General features: G+C 43.7%; 1 protein-coding gene across 1 annotated transcript; it reads right to left on the bottom strand.

The window, feature by feature from the left end:
* Window positions 1-1,695: 1,695 nt before the first annotated feature.
* Window positions 1,696-15,008, bottom strand: FucTB (alpha-(1,3)-fucosyltransferase 10). Its single transcript, XM_089582207.1, has 6 exons — window positions 14,854-15,008; window positions 14,732-14,780; window positions 14,278-14,429; window positions 8,680-8,805; window positions 8,326-8,603; window positions 1,696-4,818 (listed from the first exon to the last, which is right to left on the bottom strand). Exons 1-6 carry the CDS (start codon window positions 14,968-14,970, stop codon window positions 4,149-4,151), a joined length of 1,392 nt encoding a protein of 463 aa, XP_089438333.1. The 5' UTR covers window positions 14,971-15,008; the 3' UTR covers window positions 1,696-4,148.
* Between the last annotated feature and the right edge of the window lie 7,104 nt (window positions 15,009-22,112).

Below are 22,112 nucleotides of genomic sequence, written 5' to 3'. Positions count from 1 at the left end.
AATATTTTCACATAATATACAACAACAGAGGAGCTTCTGCTCGACAACAAAGTGAGCAACTGCGAAAGAATGGCATATGTCAAAACTTCTACTCCATTCATGTGAACCTGCGTCCGGGTGCAGGTTCGCATGAATGGGCAAAAAAAAAAGGCCGAAAGGAGGGGGGATGCAGCACTCAGAAAATTTCGGGGGGCGTTCTGACATCGAAACACCCCCCCCCATGGCTACGCCCCTGAACATTACCAAGGCAGTCTAGTCAGGCATCAATCATATGCAAGACATTGAGCCACAAATACTATGCAACAGAAAATGGCATGCAATATATCGACGTGCTACACACACAGTAGTGACTTTCATTGAGGTTATACCAGATTTTTCAGAGAAGCTGACTGCTAATTTTTAAAAATAGGATTGTTGAGGTAAAGTGAAGCTTTTTGCAGCTTAGTAATATTAGCATGGTGGACATCAAAAAACTGGCGAATCGTGTTAACTAGTAAAGTGATTAACCAAATTCTAATAGTTAACTTTTGAACTATTACCAATAGGCACCTCGTTGCAATTAGAGATTTGTAGCTGGTTGTTAGTAATAGCCATGCCAGTTTTTAGAATTGCGAAAACACGATTGCCCTTGGCGCTGTGGCTTCACAAAATTTGGCTATTTAGACTAGTTATGTGCACTGGAAGGGTTGCTTTGCCTGCATGCTTTTCAAAAGCGCATGTATTTTGGCACGATGTAGCCAAAATTTTTGAGCCACAGCAGCGAGGGTAATCGCGTTTTCCAAAGTCTAAATGCTGATATAGCTATTACAAACGGCCACCTACAAATCTCTAATTGCAATCAGGTACTCATCAGCAGTAGTTAAAAAGTTAACTATTAGAATTTAGTCAACCACTTTACTAGTTACCATGATTCGCCGCCTGTTTTTTTACATCTGCCAACACTGGCATTACTATGCCGCTAAAAGCTTCTGTTTACCTCAAAAGCAATTTTTAAAAATTAATGATCAGCTTCCCTGAAAAACCTGGTGTATCCCCCACACAAGGCTCTCCTGTCAGAGCTAGTGGCACTTGCCAATCGAGCGAAGTTATATTAATCAATTATGAATTAGTGATGGCAAAAACAAAAAGTCCAAATGAACAACTATGTTGCTATTACATTTTATTAATAAGTCATATAAGTCTGTTTTTGTGTCTTTGCATGAACATTATGCAAATGCGTAAGGAGGAAACAATCGTGCTTCTAAAGAAGGCGCCTTTCGGAGCCCCACTCATGGGGCTTCTTTAGTGCATATGTTGCCTCATAAACCGCTTGAAAAGCTTTACGAGACACATGCAGTTCAATTCTTTGTGATGATAAAATGAGCCTGCCTAATTTAATTGTGTCTAACTGCGAACATTGACAGAAAGTCACTGCAGGAGTCTCAGTGATGTGCACAAAACGACATTCTGATCATGCAACAAAACGCAAGTCAAGTGGATGTGTACTAACAGATGACCTCTTGCGAATGCTAGCATGGATGTTTCATGGGTCTCTCAAAACGTTTCATATTGGGACCGTTTTTGGATATCCTCTATTTCTAGTTCTCTGGGACATGAAATGTGAATAAACTGCCTGCACTGGTGCGGCAACAGCGTGAGGATGTGGGGACTGTGCATGACAATGTCAAGCAATAAAACAGCCAACTTTAGTACAAAAACGTGTTGGAAAGTTTATTCCTGGAAATATGACACAACACTGCACTGTACATGGGTACGCAAGGCTACAAGTGGAACGTTAAGTACAGAATGAATATGTATATTAACACAATGAAAGGTTATTTCTAGCAACGACCATTCAATGTAGGGGAAGCTCAGAGCTATTTAAATGTTAAGAAATTAGAACAGAAAAATACTTGCCATTGCTTCATGCCAATGCAAGTGGCTAGACAGTTATGGAAAAGTAGCATGTTTCCATTAAATTTACCTGGCTTTGGCAGAAGATACAGTCGACAAAGTCCTAAAAGAAGGCAAGAGAAGAGTCGATTCCAAGGACGGTGCAAAGGAGACAGGGACAAGGAAGGCACATGTGCCTGTCTCCTTTGCACCATCCTTAGAATCAACTCCAGCTATGAACCGACTGGCCCGAACCAAAGTACTATTTAAGATAAGGCAAGTTCAACTTTTCTTGTGTTTCAAGGTTACCCCTGTTCACGCACTCTTACTGAATAGACATATTAAGCGCATATAGAAGTTTCTTTTGCTTTTTGACATGAACTGAAAATAAACGAAATCAACTTGCAAATGAGTGCACATATAGCAACAGCATATTTTTCTTTTCTTCAAGTCATGAAAGGAAGGGCTTTAACTGTTTAGCCACACACTACTGTTTAACCACACCACCTCTTAAAGGCAGCATAACAGGTACGTTAATGATGATACAGCCAGCTAACGAACTACCTCAATAAAATGCAACAAATTTCGTGTGCATGCACATGTAAGATGCATTAGCATGATTTTGGGAAAGCATGCACCTGAAGGAAGAGGGAGGTGAAACACTATTTCACACATGCAAGAAAATATGCAAAATAACATCACATTGTCGTGTGAAAGAGTTTATACCTCGGAGTTGGGAATGGACAGTCTTCTTAGTCCAAGACACTACATGACAAAATTGTACCAAGTCTTGTTCACCGAAATGCACTCACATTTATCGCCTAAACAAACACCATGTATTAAGGGATGGGACAAATACATTGACATGGTGTCCTCCAAATGCAACAGGCTCTAAGCCGCGCGATTTTTACAAATAATTTCGCTCTCACAGGAACACAATAGCCACGGCCAGAAATAGGGCTTGCAACCTAAGTCAGCAATGAAACACATCAGATGCTGAGCCACGGCAATTAGTTATGAGCATGCACTACCATGGCGAAAAGTTCCCAGTATGCGAGAATGGTGACTTAGGTGCTAAGCTGGAACAATTGGCACAGCTCACCATCTTTTATGATCACGAAGAGAGCTGAATTTTTTGTTTTTGCTTCCAACTCTATACAAAATGGTCACAAGTCATTGGCAGAGACCAGTGGTGAGAGTCATGTATTCTAAAGACTTCTGTACCCTGAAAGTTTAGAGTTAGGTTCGAACATTTTTCACTTTGCAGTTATATACATAGCCGCTTTGATATGTTTAGAAGCCACTAAGGTATATACAGGGTCTCTTCTGAAAGTAGTAGGACTCATTTTTTTTAATAAAATGTATTTATGAGAGTAGTAAAAACGATTAGAATTCTACACACTGCTGTTAATGAGTTTTCCAGTTTTCGTACGCCTCCAGGAACGCCTGTACCGGAATGCTGTTTAGCTCCCTCGTCACGGCCTGTTGAACCGTCTGTACCAATCTGTAATGTTTCCTCTTGAGCGTTGATTTTATTTTTGGGAATAGAAAAAAGTCTGGCGGGGCCAAGGCAGGGCTGTAGGGGGGCTGAGGCAGCGTTGCCGCCTTGTGCTGGGCAAAAAATCTGGGTCCTCATTCACATGATGCAGAAGATCCTGGCAGATCGGTTTCCGGTTGGCCTTTTGCTCCTCTGACAACACTCCCGGCACCAACTTCGCGCACACTTTCTTCATGGCTAAGTTTTCTGTCACGATCTCAAAAACTTGGGTTTGGGGAATGCGCAAGTCATCAGCAATCATTCTGATACTCATCCTACAATCACTGTTCAGTAAATATTTCATCCGCTACACATTTTCGTTGGTCTTGCTGGCCGATGGGTGTCCTGAGCGGTCGTCGTCTTCCACTCTTTCCTTACGTTCTAGGAGCAGCTTGCGCCACTCAAAAAATACCTCGTCTACTGATGGCAGCGTCACCGTAGGCCTCCTTAATCATGTCGTGAGTCTCTTTGCCTGTTTTACCAAGATTTACACAAAATTTGATCGTGTATTGCTGATCCGGTAAACGCTCCATGATTTTGCATGACGAGACGTTTCGACAAGGGTTCACAGTACAAGCGACCTGTTCTCTTCAACAGCCGAGAGTCGACCGGCAATTTTCCACAGCATTCCCAAAATCCCCCTTCAACGATCCTGCACGCGCAGACCGCCTCTCGTCCGCCCGTTCGCCCAGGAAAAAACCAGTCCTACTACTTTCAGAACAGACCCTGTATATGTAACTCAGTTGCTTCGACTAGAGGAGCGTAGCGAGCTCAGTATCTTGTTCTGCAGGTATTGCTCATCAACGGCTACATTTGCTTGCAGTATGTCTTCAAGTACTTGTGCCTCTGTCTTAGCCTGCCTGTACAGCTCTCTCCAAAACCCTCTGCTTTGTTTTTTCAACATGCTCTGTGGTAGATCACAGCTGTAGTGGCTGGCGTTGGCAACAAAATTCACCCTTCTTGGGCTTTCTAGCCTTTTCCAAACCCTTGAGCACACAAGACACTCAAATTCTTCCACAAAGCTTGGTCTTTTAGCATCATTCACACCCCACCTACGTTTCTTCATGGTATTTAACAAAGCCTTATTGGAGATCCTCTGGTGTAGCTTGTGACCTAAAAAGCTCTCATACAGCTTGTTGTTCCCATCTATTTTCTTAATAGCTTTTGCAAGGTCTTCAGGGCCACTGTAGTTACTTACTAGAATGGCACTATCTGCATTATTTGGTAGCCAGTCAACAACAGATGGGGATCCAAAATAAATGGGCACTGACCCCACAATAAGTGGCCGCCAAAGTTTTTCAGTGATGTAATCCTCACAGGCATAATTTTCAATGGCGATGTGAAACTTGTAGTTTGCCAGAAGGCGCCAGAAATGTTTGTTGTCCATAGCCTCCATTGCACTTGACAACCTGCACAAATAAAACAACAGTGAAGTCACCAGAAATCAGCTCCTGCATGGGCATAAACAAATAGTAAAACATAAGGGGCAGCGAAAAAGCTCTTGCCCTCACTATGTTCCAACTGCATTATAAAACAGCAATTTTTCTGTGGCGAAAAAAAATAATTTTCAGGTTATACAGTATGACAATCAAGTTTTCCTTTTTGCTAGCAGTAAACAGAAGCCAAAACTTCAAAGAGCAGTAAATGGAATGTTAAGCAATATGTTGCCACAGGAGTGAAACATGCTTTCTTCATTTATAACAGAAAGTTGCAAGATTCCACATGTGTCGGGCATATGGTATAGGGTGGCCTCAAAAGAACTATAGACATTTAATTTTATTGCGTTTTCTTCTTTCAAATGATACGATGGACATTAGAATACATGGGTCACTGTGTGGTATTTGTCTACAACCATTAAATAATTTACAATTGAGTTTCTTCTGTCATGCTGTTTTGGTTTCATCAAGGCCTATGTGGGCCAAACAGGGCGGTGCATCAATGAAAGGGCAGGTGAGCACGTCCGGTCAGTAAAAGACGTAAGTGGTGCACATCTTTCTCAGCACTGCGCTGAGTGTTTTGAATGCCCTCGAGCGGCAGAACATTTGCCACAGGCCAGATGCAAGTACTGCAAAAAGTGTCAACCACGGTTTCATGAGATAAAGATTTTAGGTAAAAGCAAAGACACAAGGGCAAGGGAACTATTGGAAGCATTTAATATAAGGAAGAGAGGTGTATCTTGTGTTAGCGATACGTCAATGAGCCTCTTCAAATCGGAAATGCCGTATCTTGAACAGTCCTGTAGATAGTGTTGTGTGGAAACTGGTATCTCTCTGCACGTGTCCTGGTTTTTCCTTATATTTGCTGCGCTGTTAGTGAATAAAGTTAGATGAAGTTTAGCGCTAGTCCTGTGTGGTCCTCTCTTGTGTACGTCTTGGTTGCGCTACAGTTCTTTTCTTACATCAACCAAACGATGGCTGTGATATATAGTCGCACTTTAGGTCACGTGATGCATGGAAAAACTGAGATATAAACGCTGAGACATAGTTTTAACTCACTATAGCACTTAAACCAGCCTGCTTCAAGAGCTAGAATTAAAACAAACGACGTATCACAAATTATATTGTTTTTTTTCGTGCATCACATGACCTAAACATCAACTACATGTTACAGACGTCGTTCGGTTGATGAAACCGAAACACCACCAGGAAGAAATTAAATTATAAATTATTTAGATGCCGTAGGCGAATATCACGCGGTGCTCCATGCATACCAATGTCTAACGCATTGTTTAAAAGAAGAAAACATGCAAGCAAATATTTGGCACCTATAGTCCTTTAAGCACATGAAAAAAAAAAGCTCTGAAGTGGTGGTGGAAGACTACTGCATGAGCCAAATGATGCTAATAAGAAGGCACTAAGAAAAGTGAGCTTGTAAAACTGAGAACCTGTGAAAACTGGCAACTGAAAGCAAATTTTAAGGAACACAGGAAATCAGCAAAGCAGTTATTTTCCAACATTTGTATGATATCTTGCATTTTTGTGAAGTGCTAAGTATGCTTCCTGATTGCTGGTGCTATTTCATAAACTGATGCATGTAAAGAGACAAAGGAGCCCTTTATAACTCTTTAAAAAAGATGAATATGTAAAATCCTGGGTATGCACATGTCAGCCTAACACTGCAAACATCAAAAAAATATTGTCATCCATTTTCAAAAATCGTTCAGGAGAGACACTCACTACACCTGCCTGTGGTGCCTTTTTCTTCTGTTGTCGTGTTTAGTGCTTCTTCTTCTCATATTGCCAAGTCATTAACTATCCCAGCAAACACTAATATTGAGTAAGGATATAATTTCTGCTTTTTTTTACAATTATCATAGAGACAATGAGAAGTACCATAAAATGAGAACAATACACAAGTTTTAGAAAAGTTTCATGACCCCACAGAGGCAATAAAGTGTTGGCTGTTGGGTGATGCTGGCAGACTTTGTACTTCCACACCAAGCAGCTACTGTTTGCTGCATTGGAGATGATGTACTGCCTCATCACCATTACTCCACCAAAATGACATCTCTGGACCTCCTCCTATTTCCAAATGTTGTGCACATCCATTAGCAAGACATCTGCTGGTTTCGAGATAAGAATATAATTACGCTACAGTTTTGCACTGCTTCCAAATCTCATGACCTATAGTGCCACACTAAGACAACAACTCCAAAGGTCTCACAAGTATGCAGTCCACAAGAGGAATACATAAACAAGAGCCACTACACCAAATTTTGTATTTCGATCTTATCTGGGAAGCAGTGAAGGGAAGAAATTTCGACAACTTCTGACAAATGAATGAGCCAGGTCATATGCATTCATATGATTTGATATGATTTTTATGACATGCGTTTTTGATAGTTGGAACCTGTTGATAATCGAAATACAATAAAAATGCCTTTTGATATAATAAAGCCGATTCTGAAGCAATATACCGTAGTTACTCGCAAAATGGACACACTCACATATTGAATGCACCCTCTCTTTTGGCTGTCAAAAAATACAATACTTTTTCCCTCCTGTAATAAACACACTCCCTTTTTTTTTGGTGAAAAATCTAGTGATGGTATAGTGAATGCTATCAGGTGCTTTTTTTTTAATGCTGAAACAACTACGCTATAATATCAAGTGCCATCTGTTCAATGTCAAGTTCACTCCATGGAACAAAGAGCCAATAAGAAATTTCTGCACGGAATCCAAGGACCCACAGAAACCACACCTAGTCAGAGAGAATTTCTCTTGTTTGATCTGCCACATTAAGGATTGTAACAACTTAATGCAGTTCCACTTCATGCTTAATGCTGTGACTTAGAAGCCTAGAGTGAACTCCAGTTGTGCTTTTTCTGGACAGCACTATGGGCCACTGCACGAGTTACATGTGCGGGTATTATGATAAAAGTTCTTGACCATGCTCTTGAGCATAGAAGCCATGCTGAACGGTGTGCTTTGGTTGATTTTAAAGGTGAACCATACTGGATCAAGTATTTGTTCTACCAGTCTACTTTTGTTTTGTTTTAGCTACTTCAAAATTTTTATGAATAGTTTACTGTGCATGATAAATGCATCCCCATATTTTCAGATTTTTGGAGAAAAAAAAGTTGATTCAGTAAGCAAGTAAATATGATAACAGATGTATGGGATCGTGCTCATTATTCTCAAGCTAACCCTAAGCACTATCACGATCAACAGCTTGAAAAAATTTGTTTTTGGCGCAGTCATGTTATGTGGCTTGACAGGCATCAATGCATGTGGAGACATGCATGCTCTACACGCTAGTAACAACACCACGTGACTGGGTCGCAAAGTTGAGCTTGAATAAGCTTTTTTTCGAGCATACACGTCCCGTAACGTTTTGATCATGATTTTACTTATGCACAGCATTTGTTTAACAAGACTGCATTAGTAACATGGAGGGTAACTAGCTTGTATACTTACTCCTTCGGAAGGTCTTTGTTATGAATACATTTTCCATAAGAGTCGACATTGATATACTTCATCAGCTCAGAGACGAATGCATCTCGTTCAATGGGAGTGTTGCAGTCCGACTGAACATAGGCAACAAGCGACAGGTTTGTCTTCACTGTGTTCTTGGAAGCAGTCTCCACAAAGAACTCCTTGCTTGTAAGGTCCGCAATATCATTAAGGTATTGCAGTGTCAGGGGAAGGTCCGAGCTTCTTCGGAATGTCGCAGTGTGATTGAACCAGGGAAGAATCTGGAGTACAAAATCAAGTACAATAAGAAAATCAAACCATGCTATAGGCACCTGTATTTGAACAGCGCGTACTTACATTTGGCATGCAGAAGACAAAATTGTTCTTTGGAGATTCTTCATGCAGCAAAGCCCAGTCATGATTCTCTTTCCTCGGTAAGGGCAGGTCTCCTATTTCAAGCTCACTGCCATAAAATATCACCGCCTGTGGAAAAGAGACACACATCTCGCTGCAATAACATGACTTAAAACAAGCACACGACTATTACCTTCACAATAAACAGTTAAACTGATTTTTCTCAACGCAAGAAGAGGTAACTGACAGCATAATCTTTAAAAAAAAAAAAGACTTAAAAGCACAGCTGAATCCTCTGACGGGTAACATTAGGATGATCTGGATCTGAGCTAGTTGGTTCATAATGCAATTAAAGCATCTGTCAGCATGGGACAGCACATAGCAAAGAGACACGACACGAGGCCGGCTAAGAACTATCTTTATATATAGGTGAAAAGGGGGGGGGGAGGCAACAGGAAAAAAAACACTGCACAGTCGCTCTTAAAAAGAAGTGGTCAATGTCACCGGATAAAAATGAACTAACAAGAAAATACACACGTAAAAAATGGGAGGTGAAAGGCGCCAACCCAGAAGAATTATTAGAAGTGGAAAAAGAAAAATCAATGTATGAAAACATGTGGCTAAAAAAACACATGCGAAGCAAATATGCGAAGTAACGAGGACAAACGTGTAAATAAACTGGAGCTGCAAAGCGCAACCCAGACGAAATAACAGAAGTGATAAAAAATGAGCTGACGGTAAGGCAGTGATCAAATATTGAGTGTTCACACACCTAACATAGGTCGTCGGTTTGAATCCCTGCACTGAGCCAAATAGTAAGTTTATGCTGCATGAAACGACTGAATCATATGGCATGATCTGAAACATTCTGTGGCAAATGGTTGTCCCACAAATTTTACACGAATGTCGGGACTAAGTGGCCCGAATTTGACGCCTGCCAGACAGGGATATATATACTAGATCAACATGGTTTAGTTTCAGGTTGTGGTGCTCGGGCATCACGCCTGCTAATATTTCATTCCATTATGTAACCACCTCGGTTACCATGGCAACCACCGTGTTACGATTTGCGTTATAACTAGGCGTTGGACATTTCGGTGTAAATCAGGAAAAAGAAAACGATAAAAGGCTGCCGAATTCAGTTTTTGAAATTCAGTTTTAACCGAAAAAGGTCAGTATTCTGGCATGCAAGGCATAAATATAGCTGGCTGTTGAACGCATGTTACACTCACTCAAAGCTGAAATTAAGTAAGCAGGAAGCCACGGGCACGATGTGACGATGGTGCTGTTGGATAGCAATCCAATAGTGTGATTGGAGGTATTGCTCCGCTAGCTTATATACCTCTAACGACCGGAAAGCACGACCTCCTCGCCGCCTGCTAGCTGAGCACTGTTTGCTAACTATCATCCCCTGCTTAGAGCAGTTGGTTGGTTAAGTAGGCTAATAAACTGCAAGCAGGACACTAACACGAAACTGTGCATGGCCGTCACTAAAAAGTATGTTCTGGCTACCACGACAATTAGGCGGCAATTCTATCGTTGCTATCAGCACGCAGACCATGTGCTGCCCCGCCCTCGTGCTCAACCCAGCGCGACAACCCAACATTCATTAACGTGTCAACCTAGTTCTTTGTAGTAAACTTGCAAATTCCGTTTTCGTCTGCCGGCTATCTCATTTAACTTGAGTTACTCTTTTAATGACAATCACAATTTCTTCTACAAACACAGCTCCAACACGGTGAAAAAAAAACACCCAGACAGACTTTCAACTGACTTTTGGCCGCACAGGATTGCTGAATTAAATCACCAAAAAAAGGTCAGTATTTCATTCATTGAAAATAATATACACCGAAAAAAAAACATAACTTGGGTTCTGAAACCTTTTGCCTGTCTGTCTGTCATTCTGTTTTTTAGCATAGTACCCCCTTTCTGTAAGATGTATTCTGAAATAAAAACTGCAAAAAGTCTGTCGAATTTTCAAAAAATAAAAATCGAAGAGTCCAAACCCAGGTTATAACGCATAACGCTGAGACCCGAAAAGCGAGAAGTAGAGCTTAACGCTGTAATACAATGTTGTTGCTATGGAGGCCACCATCTTGGATTCTATCTGTGGAATTGGCACAACTTGGAGGGTTGAAACGCGACCGGTAGAGCTAACGCTCTAAAACTAAAACCAAAGTATGAAGAATGTGGCTAAAAAATCAGCGAAGAAATAAGAACAAAATAGAAACAGTTAAAAAGGGCGCAACAAGAACCATCCTCAGTCATAAAGTGAAGCGTTAAAACTTATAAACTGCCCAAGGTATCTTTTTTCTTTTCCGTTAAGGGCTACGGATGTGGTACTGATGCAGGATTCCATGCTGTCATTGACTGCAGCAGCTTCCAGCACTTCACGTGTCAACTGCTCGCTCTTTTTGGACAAGAAAGTTGACTCGTGCAGCAGCGGAACGCATCCGGTCGGCTTGCAATACTTGCAGTGGTGAGGCAAATGTCCTCCCGAGGCATTTTTGTCGAACCTTGCATGCTCCATCTCGCGTTCATTGAAGCACCCATCTGTTTGTCCAATATACACTTTTCCACATGACACAAGGAACTTGTACACAACACCCACCTCACAAGACGAGTACGGCTTCTGGTGACGCGTATCACACCTGGGCTCCTTGCTCGTGTCATTCACCTTCGCGCACATTGAAATAGCTTTTTTTAGGCGCGGAAAAAACAACAGACACCCCACTTCTTGCGTCTATTTTCTTGAGGTTGTGGGAGAGCCCCTGTGTGTAGGGAATGATCAAATATGCTTGCGCAAACTCACGTTCGTGGAAAGGCTGTTGCTTAGGCTGTTGGATCTGGCTTTGTATCTTTGGAGCAGCACTTCACAGAGAGCAAAGATGAGTGTTGCAGGGAAGCCGGCTTCTTGAAGTCTGGCGATCTGAATGGCGAAGCTTTGATCCATTTGGTGTGCACCTGAATGCTCAGGAGCCGAGGACTGCGCCGCAGTAGCTACCCCTCACTTGACAATTTTTGAGTGACTGAAGTCGTACAGCAAGAACTGCTTTCTAGCATGAGCTTCGTATCTCCAGCAGACGTGCTTAGTGCTAAACAACACCAGATCGAGGAAACGAATACTGTCTTCCTGTGGGAGCTCCGTCGTGAAGGCAAGGTCAGGATAACAGGTTCAGAGGGCCTCCAAAATGGTGTCCTTACAGTCATATGACTCATGTGTGATTTCCTTGTTACAGAGAATGAGAAATTCATCCACACATCTGAAAATGGCAAGCACTTGCCTGTCACAAAGTGTGTCCTGCAGCTTCCTCCCGAATGCAGCCAAAAACATATCACACAGGTGCAGTGCCACCCGCAAGCCGATGGAAATCCCGCTTTTTTGAATGAAGTAACCATCTCCGAAGCTCACATCATAGCCCTCAAGTAGGTACTGAGCAATTCAAGGAAGGCATGACTGTAAGGACACCATGTTGGAGGCCTTCTGACCCAGCTGTCCCGACCTTGCCTTCACGACGTAGCTCCCACAGGAATGCAGTATCCATTTCCTCGATCTGGTGTTGAAGTTTAGTGCTAAGCACGTCTGCTGGAGATACGAAGCTCATGCTAGGAAGCAGTTCTTACCACATGATTCCAGACTCTCAAAAATTGCTAAGTGAGGGGTAGCAACTGCAGCGCTATCTTCGGCTTTTGAGCGTCCATGTGAACACCAAATGGATTTAAAGCTTTGCCACTCAGATCGCCAGACTTCAAGAAGCCGGCTTCCCTGCAACACTCATCTTTGCTCTCTGTGAAGCGCTGCTCCAGAGGTACAAAGATAGTTCCAACGGCCTAAGCAACATCCCTTCCATTAACGTGAGCTTGCGCAAGCGTGTTGCAGTCATTTCCTATGCAAACGGGCTCTCCCACAACCTCAAGAAACTAGCCACAAGAAGTGGGGTATCTGTTGTTTTTTCTGCGCCTAAAAAAGGTGTTTCAATGTGCGTGAAGGTGAATAACACAAGTGAGGAGCCCTTTGTGCGTGTTGCAGTCATTTCCTACGCAAACGGGCTCTCCCACAACCTCAAGAAACTAGCCACAAGAAGTGGGGTATCTGTTGTTTTTTCTGCGCCTAAAAAAGGTGTTTCAATGTGCGTGAAGGTGAATAACACAAGTGAGGAGCCCAAGTGTGATACGCATCACCAGAAGCTGTACACATCTTGTGAGGTGGATGTTGTGTACAAGTTCTCCGTGTCATGTGGAAAAGTGTATATTGGACAAACGAGTAGGTGCTTCAAAGAACGCGCGATGGAGCACGTAAGATTCAACAACATCTCGGGGGGACATTTGCCTCACCGCTGCAAGCATTGCGAGCCCATCAGATGTGTTCTGCTGCTGTGCGAGTCTACCTCCTTGGCCAAAAAGAGCGATCAGTTAAAATGTGAGGTGCTGGAAGCTGCTTCAATCAACGACAACAGGGAATCCTGTATCAGTACCACATCTGTAGCCCTTGCTGAAAAAGAAAAAGGATACCTTGGACAGTTTTATAAGTTTTAATGCTCCACTTTATGTCTGAGGATGTTTCTTGTTTGGTCCCTTTTAACTGTTTTTATTTTGTTATTTCTGCGCTTTTTTCTGCCTCATGTTTTCATAGTTTGGGTTTCAGTTTTTTTTTTCAATCACTTTAATTATTTCATCTGAGTTTGCGCTTTACACCTCCTGTTTTTTACCCATGTTTTTTCTTGATATTTGCATATTTTCTTCGCCTGTTTTTTTAGCCATGTGTTTTCATACACTGGCTGTTCTTTTTACCATTTCTAATAATTCTTCTGGGTTGGAGCTTTAGACCTCCCATTTTTTACACATGTTTTTCCATGTTACTTCACTTTTATCCAGTGATGTTGACCACTTGTTTCACTGCCACTGCAGTGTTTTTTTTTTCTCCACTTTTCACCTATATATTCTTCTGTGCTCCCAAATACAGAACAGTTGTTAGTTAGCCTCGTGCTGTGTTTCTTTGCTGTGTGCTGTCCCTCGTTGGATGCCGCTTTAATTGCGAGTAACATTAGCGAGTAAAATGTGACATGAAAATACTAGTAACACTACTTGCTACCTTTTGAAGCTATTGAACACAGTTTTCAAGCATTGTAGGGTGACATTTTTTTTTTGTCTTGCTCGGGCATATGCTGTGGATGTATGTTACATAGAATGTGCTGTTGCTCTAATCATGCTGTCTGCAAGGTTTTGAGCAACTATCCCTCATTGCAATGTGCAGCCATTCTTTGCTCTTATTCCCTCCTGCATTTTTCATGTAAGTTGTTACTTTTTCTGCTAACTCTCCAGTTGTAACTGAGTGGATTGTCACCACTCAGATATGAGTACCGATAAAGTGGGCAGAATTCTGCGAAAGTTCTAGAATCATGCTGCTTATAATTTCTGCACCGCGGACACTTTACGCTCATATCAACTACACCTATGCAATCTAGCGACGGCAATGAGCACAGAATGCCTTTCACTTCCGCAGTTTCCACACTGGGTGCTTTAAAAATTTCCCGCGAAATAAATAGCAAAAGTAAAATTTGCACTCGGATCGAAAGCACCTCGAAATACGCAGATACTCACCTGCAAATTCGTATGGTTGAAGAAGACCCTGTCTTCCGTAAAGAAGCATCTCCGACTGCCGCACACCTTCGAGTGCCCTGCTTGTTTGGTGAACGGTGTCCACCAGAGAATGATCGGATCAGCAACATTTTCGGGCACCCCTGTGTAGTGGCCTGGGAAAAAAAAAAAATGCGTTACGTTCAAGAGGCAGCATACGCTCTACGTCACGGAGTTTTTAACACAAAAATACACGGCTGCAGCTTAACAGGCCGGGCTCAATCTCACTTTAACGCGATGTCTAAAACTTTTAACCAGCTAAGTTGCCGGAACAACGCGCGGCTAAAACCAAGTACAGAGATCAGAGGAAAGATATCCATTCCTTATATCCCGAGAAAGCCCAGTAGTTCTAGAAGCGAAGTCCCTTAACAGATGAGAATTTGAGGCAGGTCTGTCCCACACATGTGTACGAACTTACTGTGATCACTTCGGTAGTGGCCATACAACACCGTGTCACTCTCTGCTTCCTGTGCAGAACGACATTTAATTGAAAGCTGGATTGCAACAATCGCGAGCAGAAAGGCTGTTAAAAATACTCACCGATAGCAGAAGATATATGGAAACGTAAGAAAATAAAGCAAGTGTGAGTAAAACAAACGAGCACCGAACTACACACCGCCTTGATCTGAATATGTTGGCTGCGCAAACAGCCACCATTGCTTTACATACGGGCGTTTGCAGTCGTCTGCAGCCACTGCAATGAGATTTCGGTTTCGGTTTTTTCGCTAGCGCCCTTTGTTGACGAAAGAAAGCGGATAACTTTTCAGGAATTTGAGTGAGGGAGCGAAAGCATGCGTTTCCTTCGTAACATGATCTCTGTGTAACATGACCATGGGTTTGAGAAAACGAGCGGGGGGGGGGGGGGGGGGGGGGGGGGGGGGGGGGGCTCTTGGAATTAATGCGAAATCATGCCATAGATATGCTGAGTCCAAGGAGAACGTGCCTGCAAGCGCGTATTTCGTTGGATATCATGCAGAAAAATGCGACCAAAAAGGAAATGAACGTGAATGCCACGTAAATGTGCATTTAATGCTTTTGAAACTGTTCCTGTCAGACCGTATGAGCCTTGGTCATCTCTTTCATTAAGTAAAATGGCTTTTTTTTTTCGTGTGCTGGGTTTCAGGGGTAAAGATGCATATTCTTTTGCGCAGAATTTGCTTGCATAATCCAACCTGGGTAGCACCGAACGTCATAAAAATGTGTAAGTTGCAGTAGCGTTACATGGTACATTATTGGAGCGTTATGCTAATGCTAAAAATTAACAAATAACATATGTTGTAACGTAAACGTTATACAACTTAAGTCTGCAGTTACTCTCCGCCCACACATAGGACCACCGCACAAAATTTGTGCACGATAAAAGATTATCGAAATTTCCGGAGACCTTCATTAAGCCGCCCCTCATAGCCTGAGTCGCTTTGGGACGTTAAATACCCATAAACCAAAACAAAAGCTTATTTCATTCACTGCTTGGCCGCGTTAACGCAAAGGCGCCCGTGTGCTGTGCGATGTCAGTGCACGTTAAAGATCCCCAGGTGGTCGAAATTATTCCGGAGATCTCCACTACGGCACCTCTTTCTCTCTTTCTTCTTTCACTCCTACCTTCCACCCTTCCCTTACGGCGCGGTTCAGGTGTCCGCCGATATATGTGAGACAGATATTGCGCCATTTCCTTTCCTCAAAAACCAATTTACCAATTTACCACTGCTTGATTGGCCTGCGGAGTAACACAGGAAGCCGCAGGCATTGGCCCAGTGTTACGAACTTCTGTTTTTAAAAGTTGCAACCTACCATAGTGGGATTCATAAACCGTAACTGCGACTGCAGAAATGTTAGTTTTAGCAAAAAATGTTGGAAAGAAACGTTGTTTTACAATCAAAATGCCCTGCTTAGTTTCCATATTGAAGTAAATGAACAGAAAAGCAGTGTGACAGTGCGCTGCGCGTCTCAGGAGGGCCGCTATCTCCGGCGGCATCTTCCCTTTGTGGGACCGCGGAGGCGCTTGGGCAAGAGACTGTATGGCACCTGGAATCGTCGGGTACCGGGGGCCAGTGCTCCTAAGGGTGTCCAAATGCCGACAGCCTGGCCGTCATCTTTATTCACACGCCGACAAGCATTCAACTGGTTAAGCACACCCCGCAAGTACCGCAAGAGTGACGGGGGCGCCGACAGGAGGGGAAAAGACCCGAAAGGGGGAATGCCGCAGGCGCCGGCGCTGACAGGGGCGCGAAGGAACACTCCAATCTGGGAAGAGGGATCGCCTGAATGGACGGAAAAACAAGAAAAGCGGAGCAGCAGAGAGACAAGCAAGGCCCCTCAGTGAAAAAAGGCTAATTGGAACTGGCCAAAACACTTGGAAACTTTCGGATTCCACTTGGTTCTAGTTGTGTCGTGGCTTGTTCTGGTTGATCTTTTTGACTGGGCCGAGGCGACACCGCTGGTCAGTCGGTCCATGCGCCCAAGCCATCGGGGAGAAGCCGAGACTGAGCGAACGATAGAGGTCAACTCCGCAGCCCCTCCATCCTCCCTGACGAAGACTCCGGCGCCAACGCAGCTGCATGTAAGTTTTGGCACCCCAGCCTCTGCATCATGTACTATAATATGTAATTCTCGAATATATCTGTTTTGTTCCAACTGAGTCTTATTTGCCCACGATGGGAGAGGGCTATTTAACAGGCACACTTTTCAGAGCAAATATTTTAAAAAAATTGTTAACGCTTAAAATAGCGCACTTTAAAACTTCCGTTTTAGCACTGTGAAAAACAGAAATGTTTCATTAGTGTCGTCTGCTATCGCGGGGTCGCGCTCTGTGATCGTGCATGGGCTATGGTTCGTGCCATGAGGACTTTCCCTGAGCCCTCACACTTCTATGAGAAACTAGTTTGCGCGCGCAAAGTGCCGGCTCTCACCATGTCCTATCGCTGTGCTTGCGGATTTTGAGAAGAAAAGCATGAATTAGGAAGCGGAAACTTGTCCTACCACAAATAAGTGATGGCCATGTTCATACTGACAAGTGCATCATGCTGGGATTTGCGTGAATTAATTCATAAAGTGGAAGTCGCTCTTGCACGCAATGCACGGTCATCGCCAGGCTTCGAAATGCAACAAATGCAATCTTCGACGAGTACGGTTAACGTAATCCGCGCTTGCCGAAGATCTTCGCTCTTCTAAAAGACGAGTACCTCCGAGACTCTTACATGAAATGTGCAGAGTGGTCACAGTAGCAGTCTGTTGAGTTTTGAATTCACAATACACTGCCCCCTTCTTTCACCTTTCAATGCGCAGGTTCCCGCTGGACAAACCCAGCTTGCTGCGTAAATGGCTCTAAGCGATGGGGTCAAACGGACTTCACGCCCAACAGGCACCGGACACAGCTCAACTCACTTCGAGTCAAGCGCCTTCACTTTTTTCGGATCTCAAATGAACTGCCTACGTAGCTGGATAACCACACCACGACAAGCGCACATCACATCAATGAAAATGAAACTGAACAATCAATTCGTAGAGCTGTCAGCAAGCCACCAGATGCCAGTCTGAAGCCACGTCTTCTCGGCATGTGTAGGATGTCCTTAATGTATGAGAGAGAGAAACTTTTTTAGAACCATACAAGCCAAGGGAAAAGAGGTGCTTGTTATGGCATACATGACGGAAGCCAACAGCTACCGAAACAAAGGAGCATAGGGGATGTCTGTTTTTTTTAGTTTGTAGTTTTTTTATTAATGGGAGATTAGTAAAAACAGCAGAAAAAACAACCACATGCCGCCGGTGGGATCCGAGCCCACGACCTCCGAATTTCGCGTGCGGAGCTCTACCAACTGAGCTACGGCGACGGTTGTCCAATCTGCATGCTTTGGGGGGCATATATGTATAGTGTAAGCGAACCTTGAGAGTGTTCACCATCGCCTCCCTTGTCCATAGCGGCGGACGTAGTACGTTCTGTATCACTATAGTGGCTATAGTATTACCGCGAGTGCCACGTAGGAACATAGCCGAACGGTGAGGACCTCGTTTTAAGCATACATGCGAAGGGAAAAGAGGTGCTCTTCAAATAACGTTGCGTTTTGTCAGTTAGACCGGAAGTTATAGGGCCTCTAATATGCGTCATTTTTTTTTCATTTTCGTTCTTTTTTAGAACATCAGCTCTAAATAACTATGCTCTGGAGCCAAAAACCACTCTTGAGATCGCAAGATTAGGATGCCTTCTAAATTCTGAAGAAGCAGCTGTTTAATCTACGTGCGCGTGACGTCCAATATGTAGGACATCAATTTTTTGTGCAGTAACTCAAGAAGTTTATTGTGTAAAAGCTTGCGCCCGCATGCATAGGTTCAAGAGGCTGAACTTTTTCTGTGCTTGTGTGCGTTCAGTTTTGTGCATTGTGTGCTTTCAGAAAGAGCCGCCTTTCTTCTCTGGAAGCAGACAGCAGATTTGATCCCATCGACCTCATTGTGATCCCGCAGGAAAATCAAGCAAGTTTTGTGCACTGTCATAAGAAAATCACCACACGCGATGAAAAATGTGACGTTAGAGTCGATGTCAAGTGTTTCAAGCGTTACCCCATCTCACAAGTTGTTTGCAGCGCTGTGAAGGCTACAGCAGTCTGCACCAATCAGAACGATGTGGGCTGCAAAATGTGTTCTTCCGCTCCTCTCACTTCGCGACTAATGGCGCCATCCTTGGGAAGGAAAGAGCACCAGTGTCGAGCTGCTGCGCACAGGGGCTCTGCCGACTAGGTGGACGCTACTTTTACGAATGGTGCCGCACAACTTCGCAGCTAGCCTCCGCAGTGCTGTGTTCGTGCGGGCTTTCTCTGCTAAGTTAACCAGTGAATGAAACGCTCGATATACTTTCAAAACACTATCCCAAGCTAGCTTTCAATTACTGCAATAATTGCTTGAAAAATGGTCACAACAGTGCTCAGATATTCCGAGGACTATTTGTTGTCATCCTTGACCCTGACTGAACGAGACAGCTCTACTTTTCACAGCGCTACAAGCAACCTGTGAGATGAAGTATAGCGGTTTTGCCTAGTGTCCTGCATTGTACGATGGCCGGAAAGGCGGTGCTGAGAAAAATATTTCCATTAATAAAGGAATGATATTCTTAAGTATACGAAGCGACATAACCTTTTGAGATCAAAAATATTTTAATTTCTGAAATTTCTGAAGTTTGGGGATATGTGGGTTAATTACCACAGTAGTTTTTTTTAAAACAACTTCGCAAAAAAAGATAAATAGAACAAAAAAAAACTTTTATGCACTCCATATTTGGCCATTCTATACGTACAGACAATAATTCGTATTAGCAGTGCATACCATTGAAAAAAGAACACATTTACTCTTTGAAACTAGTTAAAACTTGCTTTACCAGCTCCAGCAGGAGGGCCACAGCGAGCGCAAATATTGTCAGTAACGGCCAGCGGGCACTTCCCCCTCCTGGCGCGGGACGTGGGCCCTGCATGCAGAGTGCATGAATGCAGAGGGACAGAAAAGGCATGCCAGCCAGGTTTACTGCGCAGTATAACTCTCGCAAAACATAAACCAAAATATGTCTGCAAGTACCTCTGGCATGTAAGCATGCCCACTTCAGCCTAATGCTGCCGGCTTGCTCTAATTTTAAAGCACCTGAAAAATGAAATAAAAACGTAAAGCAGCTTTAAAAATGAGGCACCTTGGGGTGGCATTCTAAGATTTGAGGAGCATATATATGTAATAAGAGCAAAAGCGTGTAAAAATTGACGGACGACTTAATGTAGTTACGCCAAATACGAATTAGGTTTGCTAGCACTTCGGTTTTTCACTTCCGTTTCGGTTTCGGTTCGAGGCTTGGTTTTCAAGGTCAAGCAGACTCGAGCCAAAGATCGGCGAAATCATTGAGTGGGGGTGCTAGTGCACTAAAATTATGGGTGCACTTTACGCACCTTAAGACGGCAATGCGATAGCGGTGTTTTCGGATGCATTGCGCTCGGATGAAAATTGATAAGGCGACGAGATCGAAAGCACAGCGCAGGAGACTGGCAGTTATACACTCGAGATGTTCGGCTGCAGACAAGGCGCTGAATGAAGAAGAGGTCGTTCGGAACGGCCGCATTTCAATATGCTCTTTGGGGTCCTGCCCCTTCTGAAATCACCATTGACCCTTACAAGATTGTTTCACTTCGTCTCCCGTCCGTTAGAGTTGTGCTGAACGCCGTATTTTCGTATGGTGACCTAAATGGATCTCCGTATCCAAGCTCCTGACTTCAAGGATGTCCTTTCCCGCGTTGTGAACCTTCATGATATTCTTTGCATTGAGGCAATATCTAAACGAGCCATGTCTGAATGGTGACTTGTGGGAATAGTGCATCAAAACAGAAGCTCGTTAACTTGGTAGAGGTGCGTGTAAAAGGGCTGAAAGGCATTATATTTGATCCGGAAACCAGGAACAAAGTTGAAGCTACACTGGCTACAGCCCCACTTGGAGCATCGACGGATTGTATAGTCGGTACAACTCAAGAAGGAAGCGGTAAGTGCCCAGAGCTCAGTCGAGCCCCTCCAGCCAACGGCGTCTACCCTGCACTCCCCATTGACCGATCCCCTTGGACCCAGTATAGAGTGAAGTCGCAGGAGGTGGCACATGAAGGGGGGATAACCACAGCGAAATCGGATTAACGCGGCGTCATGAAGATAGGTCGATGCCATTGCTGCAGGCCCCCTTTGAGGTCTTTTGCCGCTTCTTTCTCTAGTTGTACCCGACTATAGCAGCTTTGGAACCGTATGGAATTGTACAATCAGTGGAGAGCGAAAAGTGGCGCTGATCGAGGATGTAGCACATAGAAACAGCAAACCGTGAAGTTTAGAACACGCTGAAAGAAGGGGTTTCACCTTCAAACGTTCCCCACACCTTAAATGAATCTGGGATTCAGGTCTTGGTGGTTCTACGGGGAGGGCCTCCACTATGTCTTCAGTGCAGCAGGGTTGGAGATGTTTGGCGGCAGTGCCGTACACCACGATGCAACTAGTGTCGCCGCTTTGGCCGAACAATGGATAACTGTGTTATAACCTATGCCAGTAGGTTGCGTCAAGGCCACTGGTTCAAGGAAGATCAAGTTAGTGTCAGAGACTGAAATTTTTTTTTGGTTTTGAGGAAAGGAAATGACGCAGTAACTGTCTTACATAACACGGATTCACTGTAGACAACCGAACCGTGCCGTAAGTGAAATGATAAAGGAGGGAGTGAAAGAAGAAAGGAAGAAAGAGGTGCTGTAGTGGAGGTTTACGGAATAAGTTCGACCACCTGGTGATCTCTAACGTGCACTGACACCGCACAGCACACGGGCGCCTTTTGCGTTTCGCCTCCATCGAACCTGGGTACTCCGGCTCGGTAGCCGAGCGCCCTTAACCACTGAGCCACCGCGGCGGGTAAACCTAGCTGCATTTCTATAGCCCCCTCATCGCTTTCGATAAACCTTCGTGAGAAAGAACTTTGTTCATATTATTCAGGAAACGAAGGAACTGCCCCAAAAAAGCATCTTTGCTGTAACCTAACGTAGCAGTAAAAAAAGGAGATTGCCTCTCTGAGGATACATGTGGAACGAAGAATAAGGAGAATCAAGTCATTTCACATTTTGATCGGCCCATACCACTCGTACTCGCTCCCGTAATTAATCACATTTTGACTGTGCGTGCAATCCTAACTAATTTTCAGAGTCCTCTGAGTAACGCTACCAGTGTCAACAGAGTCACTGATAATGATAGTGACTTAAGACCGTATTTATTCACATCATGGATGCGGTCGCATAGGAAAACATCCTTCTTTTGGC

The sequence above is a fragment of the Amblyomma mixtum genome, chromosome 3 (assembly GCF_055824585.1).
Source record: "Amblyomma mixtum isolate Tamu chromosome 3, ASM5582458v1, whole genome shotgun sequence".
NCBI classification, from domain to species: Eukaryota; Metazoa; Arthropoda; class Arachnida; order Ixodida; family Ixodidae; genus Amblyomma; species Amblyomma mixtum.
The sequence above is the reverse complement of the archived record's forward strand: the minus strand, read 5'-3'. Positions and strand labels throughout refer to the sequence as shown.

What these genes read in the sequence shown, in the direction of transcription:
- FucTB (XM_089582207.1), bottom strand. Translation starts at nt 14,970, where the DNA reads ATGGTGGCTGTTTGCGCAGCCAACATATTCAGATCAAGGCGGTGTGTA. An exon ending in CCACTACCGAAGTGATCACA is followed by an intron (nt 14,430 to 14,731) that starts GTAAGTTCGTAC and finishes TTTTTTTCCCAG; the next exon opens with GCCACTACACAGGGGTGCCC. An exon ending in TTGTCTTCTGCATGCCAAAT is followed by an intron (nt 8,604 to 8,679) that starts GTAAGTACGCGC and finishes TTTGTACTCCAG; the next exon opens with ATTCTTCCCTGGTTCAATCA.